Source organism: Chlorella variabilis (assembly GCF_000147415.1).
Source record: "Chlorella variabilis unplaced genomic scaffold CHLNCscaffold_12, whole genome shotgun sequence".
Lineage (NCBI taxonomy): Eukaryota > Viridiplantae > Chlorophyta > Trebouxiophyceae > Chlorellales > Chlorellaceae > Chlorella > Chlorella variabilis.
This window is the reverse complement of record NW_005435076.1, coordinates 398652-423762: the sequence shown is the minus strand read 5'-3', so window position 1 is coordinate 423762 and position 25111 is coordinate 398652. Positions and strand designations below refer to the sequence as shown.

Sequence of the window (25111 nt, the reverse complement as noted above, 5' to 3'; positions counted from 1 at the left end):
CCATGCCCGGGTGATGAACTATGCACCGCTGATGAACCCAAACCCTGCCAATACGGGGGACCCACATGAGGGCGCCCCCGACACCCAACGAACGCCCCGTCTGCAAGCCGGCGAGCAGCGACATGATATGCCCCAACACCGCTGCACAGCCAAACCAACCGGACAACGAACGACCCTCCCACCTCTACCCAAGTGCTAAGCACTGGGGATGGATACAATAAATTGCAATTCAATGATTGGCGAAGTGGTCCCATGTGCCAATCTCTCTCTGCCCTTGCTTTTGCTGCCTCGGAACAACAGCACCTGCTCGTGGCCCGTCTGCGCCCTGTCATCTCCAAGTGCCCCCCTGGCTGCAAGGTCTGCGATTCCCTGTCCCCACTCTGATCTCTCGCCTGCTTGCTTGTTCTTGTGCTAACCAATGCACATCGTTCCCCTCCGCTTTCCCCACAAAGTTGGCATTCTGTGGATGCTTGCAAGAGCGGATCCCTTCTCCCCACCCTTCATTCCTACGCCACTGGCCTTTTGTGTAGCGCGCAGTTGCCATTGCCATTGCATGCGGCATTTACCACGCATTCATCAGCAGGATCACAACCCGCCGAGTGTTTGTTTCACTTTGTTTGCCCTCACAGCACAATTGTATCTTGGAGAGCCACGTGTACCTTCTTTCTTTTCTCCCCCACCTCGAGCCACCTTCTTTCTTCTGCACACCCAAAGCCACCTTCTTCGCACACCCCAGGCCTCTGGGAGGGCAAGCTCTGGCTGACGCCGCTGGTGCAGAAGATTTGGACAGCTGGACAGCCCTCCCGTGCGTTTTTCGCCCCAGTGCCCAAACTCCATCTGCAATGCATGTCTCGGTTGTTATGTCCTTGCCTGCCGTTGTTTGTGTTACAAACATCCTGGAAAGTCGCAAGGCCGTTCAAGCTGCGCGTGCCGCGGGCGTGGGTTCTACCTTCACTGCCTTGTCCCCCGCTGCTGTCGCTGGTGCCTGCTGCTGCCTGCCAGCGAGCTTGGACCAGGCCTGCTTGGCCCGGATCATCGCCGCCTCATAAAAGTACAGGCCGCCGCCCTGGTCCAGAGGCTTGGGCTGCTTGGCGGCGGCCGCCGCGTGGCGAGACGCCGCCGCCGCCTCCCGCTCCCGCTCCTCCTGCGTGTCCTCCGCCTCGTCCTCAGCCATGAACACATCCTCCATGGACAGCGCCTGCAGGCAGGCAGGAAGAGGAGGGGCAACCCGTTGAGGGGCAGAAGTGAAGTGGGAGAGGCCAGTGAGGGCCAGGTGCGACGATGGGGTGCAGGCCCGGGCAGCCAGCAACGCCAGCTGGCAGGGCGGCCGCTCGGAGGGCTCCCATGCGCTCGCATTGGCCAGCCAGCCAGCCGACACCATCATGCAGCCGGCCAGCGCCGCGCTCACCCTGATGAAGGGGTCGCGCAGCACGTCCAGCACACCGCCGCGGTCGTACAGCGCGGGCCCTCCCTGCAGGAAGATGCGCTGCTCGCCGCCCGCCACGCTGGGCACGTCCACAGCCAGCAGCACAAAGCGCAGCTGGCCTGCGGGAGGGGCGCAAGGAGGAGGAGGAGGGTGGCAGGGCAGCGCTGACTGAGGTGGCTGCGCCGGGGAGGCACGCATGCAGCCGCAGTGCCACGGCAGCACGCAGGCACCCCCAGGCAGCCATTCCAGCGCCCAGCCCCACCCACCGTGCCGCTTCTTGGCCTCGAGGGACGCCAGACCGCGGCGCTCGGAGCCCTTGAGCGGGACTGCAGCAGCGGGTGGCAGCACAGGCGCAGACAATCAGCCGGCGCACTACGACGCCCGCAAGCCCTTCGGCTGGCAGCATGCAGCCGCCCAGGTGGCGCCAGCATGGCTCACAGATCATCTGGATGCGCTTGCTGCGCAGCCGCGGGCGCAGCCCCTTGAATTTGATGCCGCCGCCGGTGAGCACGCTGGCCTGCACAGGGCTGCCCACCAGCGGGGCGCCCATCACCTGCACGCAGAGGCACGGTGAGGCATCAGGATGGTGTGCCAGCCATGCACGGAGCGGAACGGTGCTCAGGACGCCCCCTGCTGCAGAAAACTTGCCCAGCTGGCTGCGAGTGTGTGGGGTGGCCCGCTCTCAACCCGAGTGCCGCCACCGGCTGTGCGCTGGGTCCCCTGCGCCACCCCCGCTTACCTCCAGCAGGCCCGGGTGGGTGTTGAGGCGGTACATGGCCAGGCGGTACGCTGCCTGCGGGTCGATGGTGTACCGCCGACGCAGGTACAGGTAGCCAAAGGCGACGGCGGAGGCGGCCAGCGAGAACAGGCCCATGGTGGCCATGGTCTCGCTCAGGTCCACAAACAGCTGCAGGCACGCGCCCAGGGTGTGGCGGGTGGGCAGCGGCAGCGTGGGCAGCGCCAGCAGGCAGCAGAGCCAGCGGCAGGAGAGTCGGGGGCAGGTGGCGGCAGCTCATTGCGTGCGCAGCCGCCAAGCAGGGGGCAGCACAGGGAGCGCGGGCCAGCCTGCTCCTGCCACGCCAAGCTGCCCAGGGCCGCGTGGCAGGCGGGCACACCTGGCTGGTGCGGTACAGCGTGCGCCACAGGGCGTAGCACAGCGTGGCCGCCCCCAGGCCGACGATAGCCTTGCTGTGGTTCTGCCAGAAGGCGGTGAGCTGCAGGCTGATCACGCGGTTCACTGCGCCTGGGGTCTGCACAGCGCCGAGCCAGCACCGGCCAGGTGGTCGGCCTGCCGCCAATGGGCATGCAGGGGCATGGCTGGCACGCGCAATCACCCAATCGTCCACCCCCAGGTAAGGCAAAGCTCCTGCACACCACTCACCTGCGCCGCATTCACCAGCTGCTTGGCGGAGGTGGGCAACACTTGGTACAGGGCACCGGGGGCCCGCGATACCACGCCGCCGGCCGCCTTCAGCGCATCACCAGAAGCGGTGGCTACCTTCTTGATGCGCTGTGCCGCCTCCTGCATCGACTCTCGTGCATTGCTGCTGTACGGTCGTAGCCCTGCCGCCGCCGCTGCCGCCACGCTGCTGGTACCCTTGCCCGCGTGGGACGTGGCAGCGGCAGCAGCCGGCAAGCGCAGGCCGCCAGCGTGCTGCCAGGCTGCTGCTGCTCCCCCTGCTGCTGTTGAATGGGTGCAAAGGGTGTGTTCCTGCAGGCGCACAACCACGTGGAGCTCAATCAAGGCAGCAGGTGTGTTGGAGGTGGAGAGCGTCACGTCCCAGCGGCAACCGCCACTGCCGCCTCCGTCCTCCCTGCGCACCTGGGCGGGCGCTAGGCCCGTGGCCACCGATTCCTTCCATGGCCCAGCATGGGCCTCCCGTGCCGCAGACCTGCCCCACTGGCCCAGGCCACGAGCCAGAGCCCTCCTCAAAGCCATGTTTGCAACCCTTCACAGGGAAGCGGGGGCGGCTGTTGGAGGATCCCTGACCCCTGCAATCGGCAGCTGGACCTCCTCGGCTCAACCCCTGGGGCCTCGTGCCGACAGGAGCAACCCAACTTTGTCACAGCCACCGATTTGATCGCCCCGAGGGCCGGGCACAGGGCAGTCTGTCGATTCGTGATGATCAAAGCTGCAGCCCCCTCCTCTCCTCGTTTGGGAACAACATGTACCGCCTGAACCAAACTTGCACTGTACAAGCCCCTGCTGCATGACCAGTAATGCTGTTGACGCGCCAGTGATGCCAGACACCTGCTAAGGCGACCGTGAGGCAGCCATGTGGGGGCAGCTTGGCAAGGTGGCTGCTGCGGCCAAAAAGGCAGCAGCCACGGTCGCGTCAGAGGCAGCAGCAACTGTTGCCGAGCTTAGAGAAGTGCACCAGGTGGGGACTTGTTCAGGTTGGCATTCGAAGTGGGGTTTGATCGCTGGGCTCCTGCACTCTCCTACTGTGCGCCACGCTCCCCCTTACCTTCAGGACGAGTGGGCTCGCAACCGGGAGAGGGAGATTAGGGAGGCGGCGCTGGCGGAGGGGCAGCAGGCGCCTGCCGACGGCTACTCCTCGCAGCGCGAGGGCCCCTCCTTTGGAGAAGGGCCAGTGCAGGGCGATGGCTTGCAGCTGCATCTGGCTGCCGCCTCTCCAGTGACTGCATCTCCGCAGCCCTGGGAGCCGCAGCTGGTCAACGGTAGTGCGCTCGGTGGCGGCGTGGCAACCGACCCTCAGCCGCCCCAACCGCCACCACCCCCGCCCCCCATGTTTGCGCCTCCCCCGATGGCGCCTCGAGCGCAGCCGCTGCAGCCGCTGCCATTTGCCCCTTCGCGGCCGGCTGCCGCAGCGGGCAGGCCGCTGCATCCTGCGGCGCCAGCACAGCCGCTGCAGCGCGTGGCAGCACCCTCGGAGCCGGTGCCGCCCGCGGCGCCACCCCCGCAGCAATTGCCGCGGCAACCGCCAGCAGCAGCACCTGCGCCGCCTGCAGCTGCACCCACCACCGCACCTGCAAGCGATGTGTCCTCACGGCTGGCGGCGCTCAAGGCCAGGCTGCAGGCGGACAAGGCCAGGGTGGCGGGCACCAGCCGCACGGTCAGCACAGCAGGCAGCTCCGTTGCTGGCACGCCACACCGCGCCGGCACCTCTGCCAGCAGCCTGCCTGATGTGGCAGCCGCTGCGGCAGCGTCGGCGGCAGCGGCACCCGCCGCGCCTCCGCCGGCGCCACCGCCACCAGCCCCAGCTCCATTCGCCCCGGCAGCCCCCTCCCCACTGGGGTCTCCACACCAGCAGGATGCCAGCCTGGCCTCCCTGCTGGCCCATGAGCATCAGCAGGTGCCGCCACACATGCAGCAGCATGAGGATGGCGAGGGCCCGCTGTTCCACGCCTACCAGCCAGCCCACGCCGACCACCAGCCCGAGCACCAGCACCCCAGCTGGCTGCCCCAGCCGGCGCCCCTCCAGCACGTGCAGCATGGGGAAGGGCAGCACCAGCAGCAGCAGGACGAGCAGCCTGCACTTCAGGCGCCCGCGCCTGCCCCCGCCGTGGCAGCGGCGCCGTCTGCTGGCAGCACACCTGGGTCTGGTGCCAGCCCAGCTGCAGCCCAGCAGCCAGTCGAGCAGCTGCCCGCTGTGCAAGACCCTGACAAGTCGGCACAGGCAGCAGCAGACGCAGCCGCCGCCGCTGCGGCAGCTGCAGCCGCAGCCGCAGCTCGCGAGGAAGCGGCAGCAGCAACCGCTGCCGCGGCGGCGGCACGGGAGCAGGCTGCTGCGGCGGCACAGCAGCTTGCCGAGCTGCGGCGCGCTCATGAGCTGGCCACAGCGCAGGCAGCGCAGCAGCTGGATGCGGCGCGGGCTGAGGTGGAGGGCGAGCGCCAGGCGGCGGCATCGCTGATGGAGCAGTTGCAGCAGGAGCGGCAGCAGCATGCGGCGGCCAGCACCAGCCTGGCGGCGGCACAGCGGCAGGCTGCGGAGCTGTCTGCGGTGTGCGAGGCGGAGAAGGCGACCCTGGAAGAGCTGGCAGAGCAACTGGCGGCTGCGCGGCTGGCGGCGGCGCAGCTTGACGATGAGCGGCGGCAGCATGAGCTGACGCGGCAGCACCTGGAGCAGCTGCAGGAGCTGCAGCACGACTCGGCAGGCCGCTGCGACCGGCTGAACGCCGCTGTGGCGGAGCTGCAGCAGCAGCTGGCGGCGGAGCAGGCTGCCCGGCAGGCCGCCGCGGTGCAGCTGGCTGCCATGCAGCAGGCGGCAGCGGCGGCGCAGCAGGCGGCTGACCTGGGGCAGCAGCAGCACGAGGAGGACGTGCTGGCAGCGCGGGACGCCTTCTGGCAGCAGCAGCTGGCAGATCAGCAGGCCACGCTGCAGGCGGCCCTGGCGGAGCAGCAGCAGCTGACGGCCGAGGCGGAGCGGCAGCGCCAGGGCGGCGCGCAGGCGTCTGTGGCCGCCTCGGCCCGGGCGGCACGCCTGGAGGCGGAGGTGCATGCTGCGCGGCAGGAGCTGGAGGCGGAGCGTGCGGCCGCCAGCCAGCTGCAGGTAGGCGGGACGGAACGCTGCAGGCAGAAGGGATGGCGGTTGCGTTGGTGCTCTCTGCCCCCGCAGTCGCACGTTGCATGGGGCCTGCCCAGCGCTGCCGCTGCCCCCCCATGTGCAGGATGATGTGGCTCGCCTGCAGGCTGCACTCCAGGAGGCGCAGGCAGCAGGCCAGGCGGCGGTCGCCACCCAGGGCAGCACCGCAGGCGAGATGGCGGCGCAGCTGGATGCGGCGCGGCGTGAGTGTGCTCGGCTGCAGCAGGAGGTGGAGCGCCTGCAGCACCAGCACCAGCAGGCGGAGGCGGCAGCCAGCGGCACCGACGGCCTGGCGACAGAGCTGCAGCAGCGGTGAGGGCCAGCTCGCGGGCTGGCTATGGTGCCTAGCTAGCTCACGCAGCAGGCTCCTGGCATCTCATAGGCTCACTAAAGCACCTCTTGCTGTCTCTCGATGCCCGCCTCACTGCTTGCTGGCCCACTGCGTGCCATGCGACTTCCGCAGGGTGGCCGAGCTGGAGGCTGCTCTGGCTGCCGCGGATGCGGACCGCGCTGGGCAGCGGGCGCAGCTGGCCCGGCTGAAGCAGCAGATGCTGAATGAGCAGGAGGATGAGGAGGACAAGCTCAGGTGGGAGCGAGGGAAATGGTGACCGTTGTCTTGTTCAGGACGAGTGACTAAGGGCTGCAGTTGTGGAGGGCTGCTCTTGTGAGAGCTTGGCTGCAACCTGAGAGGCCTTGCCACCTGCCTGAACCACAAAGCGAGTCATGCGCGCATGATTGGGGCAGGCGCTGAGTCATGCGCACATGACTGGGGCAGGCGCTGAGTCATGCGCACATGACTGGGGCAGGCAGCGACCCAGTCATGCGCGCATGATTGGGGCAGGCAGCGACCGAGTCATGCGCACATGACTGGGGCAGGCAGCGACCGAGTCATGCGCGCATGATTGGGGCATGCAGTGACCGAGTCATGCGCGCATGATTGGGGCAGGCAGCGACCGAGTCCTGCGCGCATGATTGGGGCAGGCAGCGACCGAGTCATGCGCGCATGATTGGGGCAGACAGCGACCGAGTCCTGCGCGCATGATTGGGGCAGGCAGCGACCGAGTCCTGCGCGCATGATTGGGGCAGGCAGCGACCGAGTCCTGCGCGCATGATTGGGGCAGGCAGCGACCGAGTCCTGCGCGCATGACTGGGGCATGCAGTGACCGAGTCCTGCGCGCGTGATTGGGGCATGAGGCACAGACCAGTGACTGCCGGCTGCCCAACCACCCCACCACACCCCACAGCATTCCCCCCCCCCACCCCCTGCCCCTCAACCCCAGGTGGCGCGTGGAGGCGGAGGTGAAGATGGAGCTGGAGAAGCTGCGGGCAAACGGCGGCGCCGAGGCGGCGGCGTCGGGCGGCGCCGCGGGCGCGCGGCTGGCCGAGGAGCTGGCTGCCGCCCGGGGGCGGTGCGCCACGCTGGAGGATGATGTGGCCAAGTGGGAGGCGGCGCTGGCGGCCAGGGATGTGGAGCTGCAGAACCTGCAGCGCGCGCTGGGTGAGGTGCTGCGCAGCGTGCTGGCTGCTGCCCGGCTGGTGATGGCAGGCCTGCTGGCGCCCGCCCTGCGGTCCCCCTGTGCCCTGACACGCCGCCTTGCCTCCAGTCCTGTGCCCCCTCATCGCCCGCCCACCCCCACCCACTCCGCCAACCCTCCGCAGGCGAGCTGAGCTACGAGAGCGACGCCGCGGAGCGGCTGCGATCCGAGCTGCGCGCCATGCAGGCGGATGCGCACTCGCTGCGCAACGAGCTGGACGGCGCCAAGCTGCAGCACCTGCGGCTGCAGGAGGAGGCGGCGGCGGCGCGGGCGGCGGCGCAGGCCGCACAGCAGCAGCTGGAGGCGCAGCGGGAGGGGGAGGGCGTGCTGCAGGTGGGCGGCTGCCTGGCTGCCCTGGCATGCCAACACATGGCTGGCTGCTGGGGTGGTTGCTTGTGTAGGGGGTTCACAGTAGGCATGGAGCGGCACGCTTGCCCACTGCCTTTGCCAGTCCTGCCGCCGGATGCCAGCATGCTGCCCTTCCTGTCCCACTCCCGCCTCGCCCCGCTTCCCTGGGATGCAGGCTGAGGCGCTGTCTGTGCGGCGCGCCCTGGCCGAGGCCCAGCGCAAGCTGCATGCGCTCTCCTCCGACACCGGCGCCATGATTGACCGCCGCATCGTGGTCAAGATGCTCATCACCTACTTTGAGAAGGACTTCTCGGGTGGGTGGCGGTGCGGTGGGGTGTTGCCTGGTGTGCGAGTGTGGTTGCAACTGGTTGCGTATGCACACGTCACCACCCACTGCCCCCGCGCCATGCCCTCCATGCCTGCCTGCCTCGTGCCCAACCCTGTGCAGGCGAGGTGCTGGACCTGATGTGCAGCATGCTGGGGTTCACACCCGAGGAGCGAGCCAAGATTGGGGAGAGCCGGCGGCGGCAGGGCTGGCGCGACATCAGCCTCGCGTCTGACGCCACGCTGCCACCTGGCCAGGCAGCCGCCAAGCAGTCGCTGGCAGACAGCTGGGTCGACTTCTTGCAGCGCCAGATCGAGGCTGAAGCGGCGGGGGCCGCCGACGGTGGCGGCGGTGTGGCCAGTGGTGCGAGCGCAGCCAGCGCCGTGCCTGCTGCCAGCGCCCCTGGCCAGCAGCCGCAGCAGCCGGCGCCCCCGATCCTGTGACGCTGAGAGGGCCACCAGCCCGAGAGGGCGACCAGCCCCGCTCAAACGTTCCTACATTTCATTGCCTTCATTGTAGAGCAGTCAGCAGTCCTAGCTTTGGAAGGAAAAGCAAGACCCATCTTCGTTGAACACCAGCTGCAGCAGACAGTACTACTCGCGGCAGGATCGTTACACAACTGCGGGCAGAACCGAGCATGGCACTGCTCAATCCAGGTACGGGTCATCGCCTTCCACCTCCTCGTCATCATCGTAGTACTCGTACCCATCCTCCTCCCCCTGCCCCTCAACCAGAGACTGCAGCAGCGAGTGATCCTCGCCCTCCTCCCCCTGCGTGCTGTTGTCAGCGACCGCAGCGGTTGCTGGGACAGGGGGCCCAGCATCGCCAGCCGCCTCGCTGCTGCCATCGCTGCTCGCTGCTGCTACTGCTGCTGCTGGCACCGCCAGCGCCGCCCCCGGCTGCACCTCTGCGGCGCAAGTGCCGTCGGCCTGCTGCGCCGCGCCGCTGCCGCAGTGCGTGCCGCCGTCGGCGGCCACGGCGGTGGCCGCCTCTGTGGCTGACAGCGGGTGGCACTGGATGAGGGTGGCCGGCAGGGGCTGTTGCTGGAAGGCGGGGTGCTTGCAGAGGCGGGGTGTGGAGATGGTGGCCACATAGTGGCAGCTGGCCAGCTCCTTGATGGAGGTGAGCAGGGTGTCCTCGCCGGCGCCGCACGTGAAGCGCACCTCCGCCTGCCGGGGCTTGCCCGTCAGCTCGCACGCCTCGCCGCCCACGTACTGCTGGGACACGTACCGCAGGGCTCCAGACACCTCGCTGGAGTCAACCTGCAAGGCGGCGGCGGCGGCGGCGGCGGGGATTTTGGATGGCGGGGCAGGAAGGAAAGGTACTCCAAGGTCAAGAGCCAGTGTTACCGACAGAGGGGCTGCCACCCACCTGCACCTCGTCCGCCTGTGGCTGGCCCTCGTCGTACCGCCCCAGCAGGTACTGCGACACCACCTTGCCGCTGTCCTTGTGGTACTGCCGCAGCTTCTTCTTGTAGCACAGCTCATATGTCCACCACTCCTCGATGCGGTAGTAGCAGTGCTCGGCTGCGGGGCCGGCAGGGAGCGGAGCTGGGCATTCGGGCCAAGGCAGCCGCATGTAGATGAGCCCAGCAGCTGCCAAGATGAGCCCTCGCCTCAGCCAGCCCACAAGCAGCCACCCTCACCCAGGGCCTCCAGCAGCTGGCTGGGTGTCTTCTGGGCCAGCAAGGAGCCCTCTGCTGCCTGCACAACTAGCGGGCAGTGTGGCGGATCTGTTTGCATCAGAGGATACAAAGCTGCGGGGCCATTCAGGCACACAGCGCCCACCCACCCACCCACCGTGCTCACGCTGCTGCTGCCGCCGGATGCATCCGCTGCTGCTGCTGCGGCTGGGTCTGGGATGTAGCACCGGTAACTGGTGCCGTTAGCGCTCCGCATCAGCATGGTACGGTGCGGCCGCGAAGGTTGCTGGTGGCCAGCTGCGAAGGCGGAGCGGGCGGGGGCGGGCGGGATGGTGGGGGCGGCGTGTCGGCAGCGGGAGCGCAGGCAAACACGACGATGGAGGCAGCACATACGGCCCTGCAGTCCCTGTTGCACACCTTCCTTGCCGAAGCCCACGACGAAGGTTTGCGCCTGCTCATCTCCGTCTACAAAGTTTGGAGCGCTGTCAGTCATGTACACCACTTGCACGTGCCCTTGTGCAAGGCAGGCTGCCAGGAGCAGGGCGATCGAGAGCCTGGCCGCTCTGTGGCCGCCAGACATGGTGCCTGGCACCCAGCACGCTCGTGACATAGTCGTGTCAATGCTCGAATGCCGTTTGCAGACGGTTTGGGGATGATAGATGGGCAGTCCCGCAAATGATGAGTTGGCAGTGTGTTCATTTTCATGGACACAACGTTCAAAGCCTTGCCAAGGCCGCAGTGTGGCACATTCAACCCGGACAGCATCCCCATATCTCCCACAGGCGCCTGACTGGTTGCCATTGCAGCAGCACACATGGCCACCACAGTCGCAGCAGCCCCGGCGCCTTGCGCCGCTGCTTGCAGCAGGTCTAGTAGCAGCCGGCAAAGCAGGGGGTCGATCCCCGGAAGCAGCCGGCTGGTTCGTGTGAGGCGTGTGCCTACTCCTGCCTTTGCCGCCGATCGAGGTGAGCCTGCACGCCAGCGCCGCCACCAGCCCTCCTCCTGCCTGTTGTGTCGTTCACACACCGGGCAGCCCGGTTGGTGTGGTGGGTGGTGTGGTCCGTGGCGGCGGCGGCGGCAGCGCTGCCGCCTGGGCAGCAACGAGTCAGCGCCTGAATGCGTTGCTCCTCGCCATGCTGCCGCGCCTCATCCCCGGCCGCAGGCAGCCGTCAGGCGCGCCGGCAGCTGGTGTCTGCGGCGGCAGCGGGCGACGCGGCCAAGGCGGTTGGCGGCACCCCCGTGCCCAAGAACGCCATCCTGGTGGTGGGCGGCACGGGCACGCTGGGCCGCCAGGTGGTGCGCCGCGCCCTGGACGAGGGCTACGAGGTCCGCTGCATCGTTAGGCCGCGCCTCTCCCCCGCAGACTTCCTGCGCGACTGGGGCGCCACCACGGTGCAGGCAGACCTGACAGACCCCACCTCCCTGCCCGCCGCCCTGGTGGGCGTGTCCGCCGTCATCGACTGCGCCACGGCGCGCCCCGAGGAGTCCACCGACAAGGTGGACTGGGACGGCAAGGTGGCGCTGATCCAGTGCGCCCAGGCCATGGGCATCCAGCGGTGAGGCGCGGGGGTGGCCCCGGGGAGGGCGCCGGCTGGGTGCCATGCATGCATGGCCGGGGGTGGGCGCATGCTGGGAGCCCCCCGTGTGCTGTTTGCACTTCGCAGCGGGCGCTGCCGAGCGCTGGCACGGTGGTTGGCCAGCTCCAGCATGCCGTGCCGCTCAACAGCTCGCGCCTCCCACCGCTGCGTCGCCGCCCCCGCGCCCCGCAGCTACGTCTTCTGCTCCATCCTGCACTGCGACAAGCACCCCGAGGTGCCGCTGATGAGCATCAAGCACTGCACCGAGCAGTTCCTGGCCTCCAGCGGCCTCAACTACACAGTTTTCCGCCTCTGCGGCTTCATGCAGGTGGGGCCCGGGGACATGCGGGCGAGTGTGGGTGCTCTGGTGGTGGCGAGAGGAGGGGCCAGCGGGGCCTGCAGCGGCCTGCCATGAGCGGGGCAGCACCCCTGAGGCCTTCACCAGCAGCCCGGCACGCAGCGCCCTCTGAACCTGCTGCCGCTGCTGCCCCGCCTGCCTGCAGGCCATCATCGGCAACTATGCGGTTCCCATCCTGGAGGAGAAGCCTGTGTGGGGCACCACCGACGCCACGCGCACAGCATACCTCGACACGCAGGCACGCGGGCGGGGGCGGGGGCGGGGGGCAGCAGCCCGCGCCAGCTAGCGCACGTCGTGGCAGAGAGCTAGCCCCACCCGGACCGGCTGCGGCCGAGCAGCTGCCAACCCTCCGCTCTCCTGCCCTGTTCTTTCCTTTTCGTCGTGCTGCAGGATGTGGCGCGCATGATCATGGCCGCGCTGCGCACGGACGCGGCGGTGGGCAAGACGCTGCCGCTGGCGGGCCCCAAGGCCTGGTCCACAGCCGAGGTCATCGAGCTGTGCGAGAGGCTGGCGGACTGCGACGCGGAAGTGCGCAACGTGCCGGTGTGGCTGCTCAAGGGCACGCGCGGCCTGCTGCGCTCCTTCCAGTGGGCCGGCGACGCCGCCGACCGCCTGGCCTTTGCCGAGGTGCTGTCCTCCAACGAGAGCTTCAGCGCGGACATGGGGGAGACGTACGAGGTGCTGGGGGTGGACCCCGCCTCCGTGTCGGGGCTGGAGGAGTACCTCAAGGTGGGCTGCGGCTGGGTGTGGGGGGGGGGGCTCATGCGCAGTGAGGCAGCCTAGCCTGTGGCCTGCTCAGGCCGCCTGCACGGCGCGCTCATGTCCTGACTGCTGGGCGCTGGCCGTCTGCTGCGTGTGCTGCCTGCAGTCGTACTTTGACACCATCCTCAAGCGGCTAAAGGTGCGCGTGTGGAGAGGCCTGCGGCGCTCGTGCATGGTGGTCCTCATGCTTTCCACTGCGCCCCTGCGTACAATTTGGTGGGTTTCTGCTGGCTCACCAGGCGTTGGCGCCCCTTTTGCCGCCACTTTCTTGCAGGATGTTGGCGCATCCTCCAAGCAGACTAACTTCTACATCTAAGCCAGTCCGCGCTTTTGGGGGCCGGCTCTGCACCCTCAGCTTGTTGCCTTTGTGGGAAGAGGCAGCCTGCAGCCTCCCATGACACGGCCAGGGCACCCATCCCTCCCCTGGGCTTTTTCTTGTATCTGGTGTTCCGTGCCCGGCACGCACAAGTATGCGACGCTGGGGCGCGGCGTGTGTCGCTGTGTTCCCGTCCAAACCCCACCCTCTCCGTCCTCGTGCCATTGATTCTTTCCGCTTGCTTTCTCTGCGCAACCCTCATCATTTGAGAAGAGAACTGCTTTGCCCCTTGCCTTGCCTAGCTCCCGGGGTGGACATTTTTTTATACTGCTTTTTGTTCACCCTGCTCAGCTGTAAACCGAAGGGCCAACCAATGGACTGCGCACCCAGGGCAAGATTATGCAGCATGCTCAGCCAGAGACTTTCTGTATGGTGCTATCACAGCCAGAGACCAGGGACACAGCGACACCGGCTTCAGCCAGCTGAACACCAGTGCTGCCACGTTGGCATCAGGTGGGCGGCACATACGTCCTGTAATCTGCATTCTTGGGCATGTTGACCCCTGGAATCGGCACGGTGCTGACGCTGGGCGGCACATACCACCCCTCCCTCTCCAGCTTCGTCCTGCACCGGGCAAGACCAAGGTGAATCAGGAGATGGACAGCCATGCAGGAGCCGGCCAGCGCCTGCCTGGCCTCACATGCCTGCTGAGCGCCAGGCTAGCCCTACACACACCAGGCCATGCGCCTCGCCAGCAGCTGTCCACCCAGCCTCAACCAAGCCCACCTGAACAGCTCCGGGTACTGCTTCTCCTCCTTGGTGCGCGTGTCCTCCAGCACCACCGGCTTGTCCAGCAGGTACAGCGGCTCCCGGAAGTCCTGCGGGCACGCGGGACAGCAGCAGGCAGGCAGGCAGGCAGGCTGGGGCGAGCATGACCCCCACCCATGCCGCTCGGGCAGTGGCGATGGCAAGGCGCTTGGCGCTGCCCATGCCACTCACCTTGTTGAGCCAGGGGGTGGGCACCAGCCGCCCCTCACACATGCGGGGCAGCAGGTCGGCCCAGGCGCCGCTGCCCAGCGCGCCATCCACGTCGTCCCGCACGCTCTGGCAGAACACGATGCGGCGGTAGCCCTTGACCTGCGCGCCAGCCAGCGGCGGGTGGCATTGCAGGTGGATCAGTGCTTGAGGCAGCAGGGGTGCCGGGCTGGCCGCACCGCTCCCCCGCCTCCTGGAGTGCGTCGACATCCACACCGACCCCTCCCCGCCAGCCCGCCCCACCGTGCCAAGGTCGATCCACTCGTGCTCCTCGCCGTGCCCGATGAGCTGCAGCCAGTGGCGCACTTCGCCGGGGCCCTCCACGTCTGCCACGCGCTGCTCCAGGGCGCGCGACAGTCGCAGGGGGGTGGCCTCAGGGGAGGGCGGGCGCAGGCCCTGGTGCAGGTGGATGCCGAGGGCCACAGACTCCGCCTCCAAGTGCTGCGAGTGCACAAACCTGCGGCGGGAGGGGCAGGCGCCTGGCTGGTGGTGGTGGGCGGCTGGGTGGGCTGAGAGGCGCCCGGCGCCAGGCCAGGGTCGCTCGGTCGGCTTGGGGAGGCCAGCAGGCACGTGGGCACCCCCTCTAGCTTTGCGGCGCCGCACGCCACCAGCCCGCCAGCCGCTGCACCAGGCGATCAATGCCGGGGGCGGCGCTCACCAGTAGGCGGGCACATACAGCGCGTCGCCTGGGCCCAGGATGGCGGTCTGCCCCCGCACGCCGCTAAACTTGGGCCACAGGCCCAGGTCCGGCTCCTCCAGGTCCACCATGCAGTATCGGTCGTAGGTGTGGTGGATGGGGTAGGGGTACAGCCCCTCAAAGGCCTGCCCGGGATTCAGCAGCAGCACGCGGCGCCGCCCCGTGACCTGCACCACCAGCCGGTCCTCCAGCTCATACTGCGCGGGCAGCAGGCCGCCCGTGGTGCCGGCATCCAGGTCCACACGCGTCACGGGGCCGTAGCGCTGCGAGCGGCGCAGCCCCGCCAGCCAGCCCCAGTCGACGCCGCCCTCCAGGTCGTGCCTCAGACCGCGGCCGCACACGCTGCCGGCATCCACCTGAGGCCTGCTGCTGGCTTCCAGCCTGCTACCGCTGCTGCTGGGGCTGCCGGTGCCGGTACCACTGGGCGACGGCGCTGCCGCAGTCGCCTGGCTGCCTGCGGCCTGTTCTGGCTGCTGGTACCGCATGACCGTTTCCTGCGCCCAAGTCAGGCAGGAAGTCGCACCCAGTGGATGCCCCCACCATCTAGAAGACACACAGGCAGAGCCTGGGTGTCAGCAGCAGCAGCAGTAGCAAAGACCCCTGTGCAAGATGCAGGAGCTGCTGCCGTTCACAGCTTCGCGCTCTCACCCGCACGTGCACCCTGCGCGCGCGCCACTGCGCCGCGCACTGCACGAAGTCCGGGAAGGGCATGTCCAGGCGCTGCGTCTCGGGCTCCCGCACATGGTACAGCCTGGAGTGGGGGCGCACCACAGCCTGTAACCCTGCCGCAGCAGCAGCATGCCGCCCATCCGAGGCCGGAGGCAGCATGCCGGCTCAGGACTGCCTGCCGGCTGCATCACGCATGCTATCCAGTGTGCGCCTGGCCGGTGCAAACCACCCTGCCTCCTGCCTTCCCCACCCCACCAATCATCCCAAGCCCAGCCCACCCGCCATACACGTTCTTCACGTCGTCGTACTCAAAGAAGCGCTGGCGCCTGGCGTTGGAGCACAGCACGCGCAGCTGGTGCTGCCCGCCGATGCACCGCGCCTGCATGGGTGCGACATGGCACGGCACATTGCCAGCCTGGCCCTCTTGGCACCCTCCCTGTGCAGCAGGACAGCACCACCAGCAGGCCGCCAGCAGCGCGCTCACCAGCTGCTGGAAGCTCCACCTGCCCACCAGTCCCGCAGCCAGCGGCGTGCCGCGCAGCAGCACCGGCTGGTGCGTCCACAGCTTGTTCAATGTGCGGTACACGTTCTGGGCGGTGTCCAGCCTGATGTAGTCCACCCAACCGTCGGCCAGCTGGCCGTGGAAGCGGGGGCGGGGGTCGCCCTCGCGCTCGCCGTGCTCCGCATCCCTGCGGGATGCCAAAAGAAGTGGGAAAGCGCGGAACATGAGGACGTGGCTGTCCAGGCATGCACATACCACGGTGTTCGATTGCAAGTGGTGGTGGTCTCCTGTGCAAAGCAGGCACGATGGTCACCGCCACAGGCGGCAGCCTCTGGCCGCCGCCGCCGCCCTCACGTGTAGGCCACTGCCGTCAGGCGCGGCACGTTAGTCTGCAACTCTGGCGGCTGGTTCTTGCGCGGCCGCACTCTACCCTTGCCGTGGGCCGCGGTCTGCTCCCACTTGCGGGAGGCAGCCGGTGGCTCGCCGGCTTCCCCTTTGACCGCCACGCCATCGGGCGTCATGGCGGTGTCCCAGCCACTTGCGGAGTCTTGGGGGCCCTAGGGGAGTACCACCAACGATGGAGCGACTTGCAGGATGGTTGATGGTCGGAAGCACGGGGTGCTCGAGGGCGCACACGTTTAGGTGAAGCAAGCATGCAATTGGCGGAAGCAGAGGACGGCGAGAGGCAGTGGATCGGGTGATTGATGTAGTGCCCGCTTCCGGCCCGCCCCGCCGCCGCCAGCAGCCGCACGTCTTCCGCAAAGCCACAGCTGCCAGTGTTACGGTCGCACTGTAACAGTATGACTTGTGAACATCACAGCGACATTATGAGCTATGCAACTGGCATGGGCGGTGAAGTCATGTGCTTGTGGCGATGCGCAACCCTCGGCTCAGCTCGAGAGGGCGCAGCATGGCACCGGGTGACCCCGGCAGGCCTGGCAGCGGGCTCCTTGCTGGACATTGTGGGAAGATGGAGTGGGCACTGGGAATGAGAAAGTAACAAACAGACTTCTCCTCCAAACACTTTTAAAGCTGCGCACAACCTGTGCTGGGAAGTAATTTAAATTTGCAGTTAGTACAAAAAGTTCAGAAGAAACATTTCTTGAGGAGGATCGGCAGGGGAAGCAGCGTAGGTTCAAAATACTCAAGAAGGAAGAGAAGAGAGGTTCTGTAGTGTACGAGCGGTAGGCATGGGATGACATGTAACGAGTGCTGAAGACAAAATTTCAACAAAAATCAGCCCTTTGCCAGCACGATGATGCGAGAGTCCTTGGCCGAGAAATGGTGCGTTGACTCCGAGGGGGGCACCAGGAACAGCTGCTCGCCAGTGATGTACCCAAGCGCCGTCTCCCCCCTGCATACAGCATTGGTGTGGATGAAGCCCGCGCTGATGTTTAGCAACATCCTGCTGAAAACATCACTGCCGCCGATTCGTACCTGCACCTAGCCAGCTCCCCCACCGCCGCAAAGGAGGTGCCGCTGCCGTTGAGGCCGTACCGCTCGGGGCGCCGCAGGTAAATTTCGTTGCCCTTGCAGCTATCAATCAGCTCCGACAGTGCAGGGGCCAACGCCGGCTCGTGGGCCACCTGTGTGGAGCAGGTGCAGCAGGGTCGGCCCCAGGACGCTACAGGATGCAACGTGTTGCTATCTTGAGAAACGGTGCACAAGACATGGTGCCTCTCCCGGGCTTTCTGGAGTCCGAGAGAGGTTAAAGCATGTCACGGCTGCCCCCACCTGCAGCAGCATCCCAGACAGCAGCTCCCCAGGTTGTAGCAGCTCTGCCGTCAGCCGGGTCCTGGCTAGCTCTGTGAGGATGTGATTCGCTGTGGCCACCGTCTCTGCAGGATCAGGATGGCAGTGCGGCCCACAAACCGCTCAAGCAAAACCCTTCCACAGCACCCCCCGGCTGCGCACATGCATGCAACGGCACCTCGCCTAGCTGCTCCCGACACCCACCGCACCTGGACTCTGTATGCAGGCGACGATGTGCGGCGGCTTGCCAGAAGTGCTTGCCGTGTTACAGATGTCCTGGACCATCAGCAGCGATGTCAGCAAGCGCGCATCCGCGCTCTTGAAATCCTCAGCCTGGGCGGGAACACAGAGATACGTGGTAAAACAGCTCAGCTGCTTGCCGTCACTGTTGTCGGCCACCCACAGCCCACCCCGCCCCATTGCACCTGAACAGATCCAAGGATGACAGCGTGCGCAGTGGCCACGCCCGCCTTGAGGTATGCCTCGCGATCCAGCAACCCGCCCGCTATCCAGTGTAGGCTGCGCCCCTCCACCTCCAAGGATGTGCTCTCAGCGAATTCCGGGGGACGCTCGCTGCTGATGATCGTCACCTCGCTCCCAGCCACTGCAAAGTCGCACAACCCCGACTGCAGGGTGCAGGAGCACTCAAGAACATTCAGGTAGCAGGCCTTGTGGAGATGCAGCATCAGAGGGGTGGCCGTCCCCTACATGCATGCCCACATACAACCCCGTGTATGCCTGCGCACCGAGAGATCGTCCAGAGGTCCGCTCCACCCCACAACTACTATGCTTTTCGGCGCCGACACAGGCAGCACTGCCGCCTCCAGCTGCTGCTGCAGCGCCACCAGGTCCAGCCGCGCAGCGGTGCTGCCATGCGGGGCCATCTCCGGCTGATTGCTGTGCGACAGCACAATCAGCTTGTCAGCACGGCTCAGGATCTGGCTGTCAGGTGGGTTCAGATAGGTCCGGCGATCCGCATGTGAGATGAAGCCGCACACCACTGCGTTCAAGAGCTTTCGCCTGGCGTCCTGCACCAAACACACAAGCGCAGCATGGGCCGGGCAGCGCTCAGACATCCAGCTCAATGCCATGGATCCGTCCTGGCAGGCCATGCGAGGAGTCCAGACATGCCTGGTAGCTGATGCTCGCTGCCTCGTTGGCACCCTCCATGATGCGCCAGGTACCCATATCAACAATGTGGAAGTCGGGGGCTCCAGGCGCCGACTGAGCTATCTGGCCCAGAATGGAGCTGACACCGGGCTGCACCGCCGACTGGGCGATGAGGCGCGCCATGTTACGGTTTCCTGCAGTCAAGGCGCAGTAATTTGACACCAGCTCCTTAGGCCTGGTCGGGTTGCATCAAGCTTTAGCCCTGCAGCCCATGCAGCAGGCCTCAAACCTACCGTTAACTTCCACCAGCTTCATATTTGCTGCAGGGGGCAGCGATCGCTGCACCACGCCAGCAATGGTGCGGGTCGCCTGCTGCGCCTCGCTGCTCCTGTCTAGCGGGGGCACATCCGGGTTCTGCAGTACCACCCGCTGCCGCCGCAGAGTGGTGGAGGGGTGGCTGCGGCACGACTGCAGGCCCAAAAGCGTGGCAGTCTTGTGCACTTCTGCGGCCTGCATTTCCAGCGCAGAACAGGTAGGGATCACCAGTGAGGCATCTAATTGCTGCAAAAGGCAAGAAGCGGCAGCAGCTCACAGGCTGTCACAAAGTGGGCAGGCTGATCCACGCTCGATCTGCCCACCTCATCCTTGTCAGGATGCAGAAGGATGACTGTTTTGGCGTGAGCAGCAGACACCGTCTCCAGGTCCTGCACACATACACCAAACAGCTGTGTACCAGAAAGGCCTGGAGCAGGTGTGCCTGCAGCGCACTCAGCTATTGATCACAACCCTTTCATGGCCACCACCAGCTCACTTTTGCAGAGTAAGGAGCGCCGCTCCTCGTCTTGAAGTGTAGGCCGCTGCCTTGCAGCGTGCGTGCGACATCTGCATCCAGCGCATCCCTGTCACGGTCGGCCAGCACAACAATATCCCTGCACCAACCACGAGACAAACACATCCCACTGTTAGTTGTCATCCACTCGAGCCGTACACATGTTGTTTTCCCTGCTGGAACAAAGGCAGGCAACGCAGCGCTGCTCGACCAGTCGGCAGCGCTGTGCTCACCTGCCCAGCACCCTGCTGTCCCCATGCCCGTTGGTGGCCATCTGGCGCAGCAGCAGAGGCGCCTGTCGGTTCCATCCGAGCACCAGAGTGTGATCGGCTATGGCCAACGGAGTGTTGCCACGGCGCACAGCCCCCAGCTGCAGTCAAACCCAAGACAAAACGCATTGGAGGTGTTGCAGATGAGGCTTGGGGCATTCGGTATGGCAGCATGACAACACCCTGGATCCCGCATGTAACTCGGCATGCGTGCTCACCCTGGCTTTGATCTCTTCGCTGACCAGACCAATGAGCACTGCGAAAGTGAACATGCCCGTGATGAAAGCCGAGTTGATGAGAATTGCCGCAGGCAGGCTGGTCTCCTCCGTCACCCGCGCCCCGGGCGCCCTCAACACAACAGTGTACTGCAAATGGGGGACACAGCCATGCAGGTCCCACAGAGTGAGCAAACAGTGCGCAGGGAATGGGAATGGCAGTATATCTGGCAAGCGAGCACCGACATCCATGCCACCGAGATGCAACCGCTGAGCAACTCACCACTTTGAAGACGCCCAGGCTGATGGGCGCGCCGGTGATGGCGGCATAGAGGCAGCCCCAGGCCCAGATCACGGGTGCACCAAGGAGGATGAGCGCCACAATCTTGACGAAGATGTGCGCCGACAAAAGCTGCTGCAGCACGCCAGCCAGCTTGAAGCCTGCCACGTCAAACGCGCGCTCGGAGCGGAAGGCCGGCGAGGCGCTGCCGATGCCGACGGATGCAAAGCCAAGGTGCTGCCGCTGGCGTGGGGCCCTGTGTACTGCTGCTGATGCTGCTGCGACTGCGCCACCTGCGAGCGGCTGCACTGGTGGACACGCCGCTGCACTTGCCGGCGACACGGCGGCCAGCAGCGCACCTGCCGCCAACGCTCCTGTCACTGCAAAGCGGGCGGCAAGAGGGTGCCAGCCACGCTGCTGCCGCTGTTGCTGCTGCTGGTCAGGGCCACATTCCCGGTCATGAGCTTGCTGCCGGTTGTATGCTGCTTCTGCTGCTGCCAGCTGGACTTGTTCCCGCTGCCGCCGCCGCAGTCGCTGCACTGGCACCCCGGCGCTTCCCAGGGCGCGCCACCCGATCACAAACGGCAGGACGCCTCGCTCCAGGCGGGCGGGCTGCATTGGGGCTCTGAACGCGGCTTGGCGACGGTGCCAGTTTACTGCACGCGGCGCACAAGCGTGTTCAGGGGCTCGAGCGCTCGAATCATGCTTGCAAACAAGCTGTGTGGGCCAAGAGAGAGAGCAGGTCAGCGCGGTGCAGCGTGCGGCGCTGTGCTGCGCGAATGAAAGCACCAGACACCGCATCCTCCCGCAATCTGCTCGTTGCTGCACCCCCCAGGACCCTCACCACACGTTCGCACCACGTGCGGGCCGTGTCCGTTGCTGCTGGGCGGCAGCAACACCCACCAGCCAGCGCCAGAAACGCGCAGCTGCGGCCCTCCAGGCGGAACGGAGACATGCAACAGGGGCTGCGGCCCTACGTGCAGGATGAGAACGCCATGGCGCTGCACCACCCGCCGACGCTGCACCTGAAGGGAGGCGGTGGTGGCGGTGCCGGCGGCGCCAACGAAATCGGCGGCGCCTTGAAAAAGGGTACCCCCGGCTTCCCTACCGTGCGCAAGGCACTGGTCAACATCACTAACAGCAAGGCAGGCTTTGGCTCCGGGAATTCGGACGGTGGTGCGCCCGGAAAGACGCCAGCGGGTGTGCGGCGGGCGCTGGGCGACATCACCAACAGCAACATGGCGGCACCCAGCGCACAAAAGGCGGCCCAGAAGGCGCTGCCACTGGCCGTCAGGCCGGTGCCGACCCTTCAGCAGCAGCAGCCCTCCGCCATGGCAGCAGTGGCTGCACTTCCCACCAGCCGGGCCGATGTGCTAGCCGAGGGTGGTGTGGAGCGGCTTGCAGGGCACAGCTGGGAACAGCTGGAGGCAGGCAGGGTGGCACGGGAGGAGGCGGAGATTCAGCGCCGCCTGGTGTCGCTGGCCAACTTCCCGCCGCGCGCGCTGCCCACCTTCTTCCCCTTCTGGGTAAGCCGGGGCTGGGCTGGTGGCCAATCGCACAAAGCGTATGTTTCTTGCAGATGGCTGTCTGCTACTTGTCCTGCCTGCCTTAAGCTACGTGGCTTGCAGAATTCACTGAGGTGCGGCATATGCCTGCTGGGATGGCTTGCAGGGTGCGCCTGCCGACCGGTCCCAGCAGATGCTTGAGAAAGACGTGCTGCCCACCCCGCCTGCATCCCCCGTGGCCAAGCGGCCCCTGGCAGCAGGTGGGCGGAGGGAGCAGCTCAACACCGAGCTTCACACCACAGGCCAATATCAGATGGTCTTTAGCGCGCGTGTCACATAGCACCACGTCTTGCCAGCTGGAAAGCTTCGGCCTGACGGCATCTCGCTGACTGCCCCTGGGTGCAGGCTCCGCCCTCAACCTGAGCGTGCCAGACCTGGGAGACCTCAGCCTGCCTGACATTGCGCTGCCCGACATTGATGACAGCATGGAGCTGGCAGGGCTGGACGACTCCTGACTTCTGATGACCCATCCCGCAGCCGGCCTCTGTACCCTGCTGAAGCCCTTTGTCCCAAGCGGCGGCGGCCAGGTTTTTGAGATGTCCCCTTGTATTCCCGACTTACGCTGCCTCTTCCTCGCTCCACCTGTTAGGCTAGCTTGCTACGTCCCACCTTTCCAGTCAGATTAACAGTAGTGCAGGCTTCTCTCCTGACACCTTTATTGTCAACAGTAGCAGCTGCGATCACAGCATGACAGCTGGCTGTAACAAGCCCACCCAAAGCAGGAGGCAATCAGGTTGAAAACAAAGCCAACCCTCATCGCTCCACGCCACTCTCCTGATATCCTGCAGCCAGGTCAGCCACCCCCTGGGGCACAGCATAGCTGCCAGCTAGCGCGCGCTGCTCAAACAGCCGCGACAGCACCACACTGACTGCATGGCTCAAAGACATGGACTCTGCAACAGTGGGTGAGGTGAGTGATGGAGAGTATGCGTTAATCGGCTAAGGCAATATCTTGCTGCTGTGGCTGGCAGTGAGATGGGCTGTGCGTCTCTGAGTGCAGCCACAGCAAAAAAGTCAGCATGCTCCTCACCCTGCAGCCTGCCGATTGGGATGGAGAGTGTGGCATCACACATGTCCACCTCGGCCGCCGTCAGCCCGCTGACCTCCCTACCAAACACCAGCGCCAGCTTCCTCTGGCCCGGCTGTCGTTGCTGCGGCAGTTGCTGCTGTTGCTGCTGCGCAAGTGCACCTATGCTGCCCCCCGCGTTGCCATCATGTTTTGTCGCTGCTGCTGGTTCTAGGTGAGAGGGTGACAGGAGTGCTACAATCTGCGGGGCTGCCAGCAGCTCTGCCATGCTGCGGTAGGCACTTGGGCGGCCTGCAAGGCGGGGACATGGCGGCGGCAATGCCAGTCGCATCGAAGCAGCTGAAGATGCAGATCCAGAAGCCGACATGCATGCCGCCTTGGACGACATGCATGCCGCAGCAGCAGGGTCGGCACAGCGCCTTGCCTTACCTGCCACCCAGCGCGTGCAGGCCACCGAGAAGGAGACGCCCGCTAGCGCCGACTCCAGTGTGCCGTGCCGCTGCGCCTGCCAGAGCAGGAACTGAGCGCCCTTGCTCCCGTTGCGACTGCTCCGAGCTAGTTGGTCGCAGCATGGCTCCACGATGCGCAAGTCTAGGCATTCAAAGCATGAGAGCGAGCGAGCCACGGTGCCGACTGAGATGGGGCGCTTAGGGCTGACCAGCACCACGCAGACGTCGTGCAGCAAAGGCGGTGGGTCAAGCTGCACAGGCTCCCAAAATTGGTGCTTCCTCCGGCCTTGCAGGCTCCTGCGCAACGTGTAAAGACCCCTCTGGTTGGTTCAATCTGACGCAGTCTCTCTGGCAGCAAAGCAGGCGCCCGCAGCGGCGGTGCGGGCGGTGGCGGCCCCCTCACCTGACGCCGCTCTGCCACTGCTGCTTTTCCAGCACCACCTCGCAAGTGCTGCCATTGGAAAGGCAAATGTGCCTCGCAGGGCCCTTCCTCTGCTGCCTCAAATGGCGAGTGGCGCGAGGGCAGCCCTCCAGCGGCACTGATGTCGCTTTCAAGGTATTCCGCATTTTCGATCATGCATGCTTGGGCAAGCCTGCCGAAATTTGCGCTGTGAAAGCAGGACAGGGGTAGTACCTGATCTTGATGCTCAGCCTGATGAGCCCGTCAAGCAAACGACATTGCCGCAATTTGCCTGCCAGGAAGTGACACAGGCGATGCAAACAGCGTGACCGCTTGGGCGCACTCAGACATGCGGGCTCTCAGCACCAGCAGGGGGCTGCCCTCTGTGAGCAGCTGCTGTGCGCCTCGTGCAATCACAGATGCGCGACTCCCAGCAGGTGGGGATGCAGGCCAGGGAGGTGGCAGTGGTAGGGTGGGCGCCGCCGCTCCCGCCGCGCCGCGGGCCGATAGAGTGCAGACAGCAGACACCGCTGCGTTTACGCCACGCCTGCCTGCAGCGCGGCGCCACCGGCTTGCGGTGCGTGCCCAGGAGGGCAGCCCGCAGCCGCCGCCTCAGCAAGACCTGGACGGCGAGCGGCGGCTGGAGGCGCTGGAGGCGGGGGCCAAGGCACGCAAGGGCGTCAAGGCGGAGCAGGCGGAGGCGATGCGGCCGTCCAGGCCGGCGCGGGCGTCCTCCTCTGCCAGCGGGGGCGTGGCGGAGTGGAAGGAGGGCCAGCTGTTCCCGGAGGGTGAGCCCGCGCCGTGCGCCGCCTCCCGCGTGCCAGGGCCCCGTGCCCGGCTACACCCAGCCGCATGCCTGCCCTTGCATCGATGCATCCCCTGCATGCGCGGCATGCGCGTATACCGCTGCAGGCTGGGAGGAGATGGACCCGATGCAGAAGGCGTATGAGCTGTATGTGGGCAAGCGCGGCTTCCTGTTCTGGGCCAACAAGGCGGCCCTGTGGTCTGTGGGCGGCCTGGTGGTGGGCTGGGCCATCTTCCGCTTTGTGGGCCCCGCGCTGGGCCTCTACCAGCTGCAGAACGACCTGTCCACACCCAACTACTTGTGATCCCTCGCCATCAGCCAGCCCGCTTGTCCACTCCCTTACCGCTCCTGTAACGATCGACGTGTGCCGGTGCGCATTTGGTGTGTGTACATGAGGGGGCCACCAAAGTGTGTGCCCGCCGTGGATTCATTGCAGCATTCATTTGGAAAGTGCACCCAGCATTGCCGTTGGGCATGTTGACTCTAACCCCGGAGGGTGGGGTGAGGCATGAGCAGAGCGAGCGCAAGGAAAGGGGGAAAGGACAGGAGGGGAAGGGAAGACGTATGAGGAAGGACAAGAGAGAGGTGGCTCCTCTAGGCACCAAATGATGCACCATGCCCTGCCGGGAGCTTGGCAGCAAGGGCAGATTGGTTGCTGGCCGACCAGCTGG

At 66.2% G+C, this 25111-nt stretch overlaps 5 protein-coding genes across 5 annotated transcripts; 2 read left to right on the top strand and 3 right to left on the bottom strand.

Annotated features, from left to right (window-relative positions):
* Window positions 1–916: 916 nt before the first annotated feature.
* On the bottom strand, window positions 917–2954 carry CHLNCDRAFT_134758 (hypothetical protein; the record flags this gene model as incomplete). Its single annotated transcript, XM_005846833.1, has 7 exons — window positions 917–1198; window positions 1409–1545; window positions 1693–1752; window positions 1865–1979; window positions 2166–2333; window positions 2542–2676; window positions 2808–2954. The coding sequence occupies 7 exons, from the start codon at window positions 2952–2954 to the stop codon at window positions 917–919; spliced, it is 1044 nt and encodes a 347-aa protein (XP_005846895.1).
* A 2933-nt stretch (window positions 2955–5887) lies between these two features.
* Window positions 5888–12836, top strand: CHLNCDRAFT_56191 (hypothetical protein; the record flags this gene model as incomplete). The annotated part of the gene is made up of 8 exons (XM_005847012.1): window positions 5888–5940; window positions 8305–8309; window positions 10986–11379; window positions 11593–11728; window positions 11904–11948; window positions 12149–12487; window positions 12627–12659; window positions 12795–12836. 8 exons carry the CDS (start codon window positions 5888–5890, stop codon window positions 12834–12836), a joined length of 1047 nt encoding a protein of 348 aa, XP_005847074.1.
* A 509-nt stretch (window positions 12837–13345) lies between these two features.
* On the bottom strand, window positions 13346–20812 carry CHLNCDRAFT_52747 (hypothetical protein; the record flags this gene model as incomplete). The annotated part of the gene is made up of 22 exons (XM_005846832.1): window positions 13346–13460; window positions 13623–13714; window positions 13836–13973; window positions 14115–14328; window positions 14530–15062; window positions 15217–15319; window positions 15516–15616; window positions 15722–15926; window positions 16094–16296; window positions 16783–16951; window positions 17177–17325; window positions 17474–17577; window positions 17701–17824; window positions 17917–18117; window positions 18238–18519; window positions 18566–18795; window positions 18895–19162; window positions 19240–19305; window positions 19413–19530; window positions 19664–19800; window positions 19918–20064; window positions 20198–20812. The coding sequence occupies 22 exons, from the start codon at window positions 20810–20812 to the stop codon at window positions 13346–13348; spliced, it is 4314 nt and encodes a 1437-aa protein (XP_005846894.1).
* Window positions 20813–22512: 1700 nt separating this feature from the next.
* CHLNCDRAFT_52745 (hypothetical protein) lies at window positions 22513–23802 on the bottom strand (the record flags this gene model as incomplete). Its single annotated transcript, XM_005846831.1, has 4 exons — window positions 22513–22652; window positions 22790–23077; window positions 23216–23532; window positions 23639–23802. The coding sequence occupies 4 exons, from the start codon at window positions 23800–23802 to the stop codon at window positions 22513–22515; spliced, it is 909 nt and encodes a 302-aa protein (XP_005846893.1).
* Window positions 23803–24054: 252 nt separating this feature from the next.
* CHLNCDRAFT_134749 (hypothetical protein) lies at window positions 24055–24744 on the top strand (the record flags this gene model as incomplete). Its single annotated transcript, XM_005847011.1, has 3 exons — window positions 24055–24072; window positions 24225–24423; window positions 24548–24744. 3 exons carry the CDS (start codon window positions 24055–24057, stop codon window positions 24742–24744), a joined length of 414 nt encoding a protein of 137 aa, XP_005847073.1.
* Between the last annotated feature and the right edge of the window lie 367 nt (window positions 24745–25111).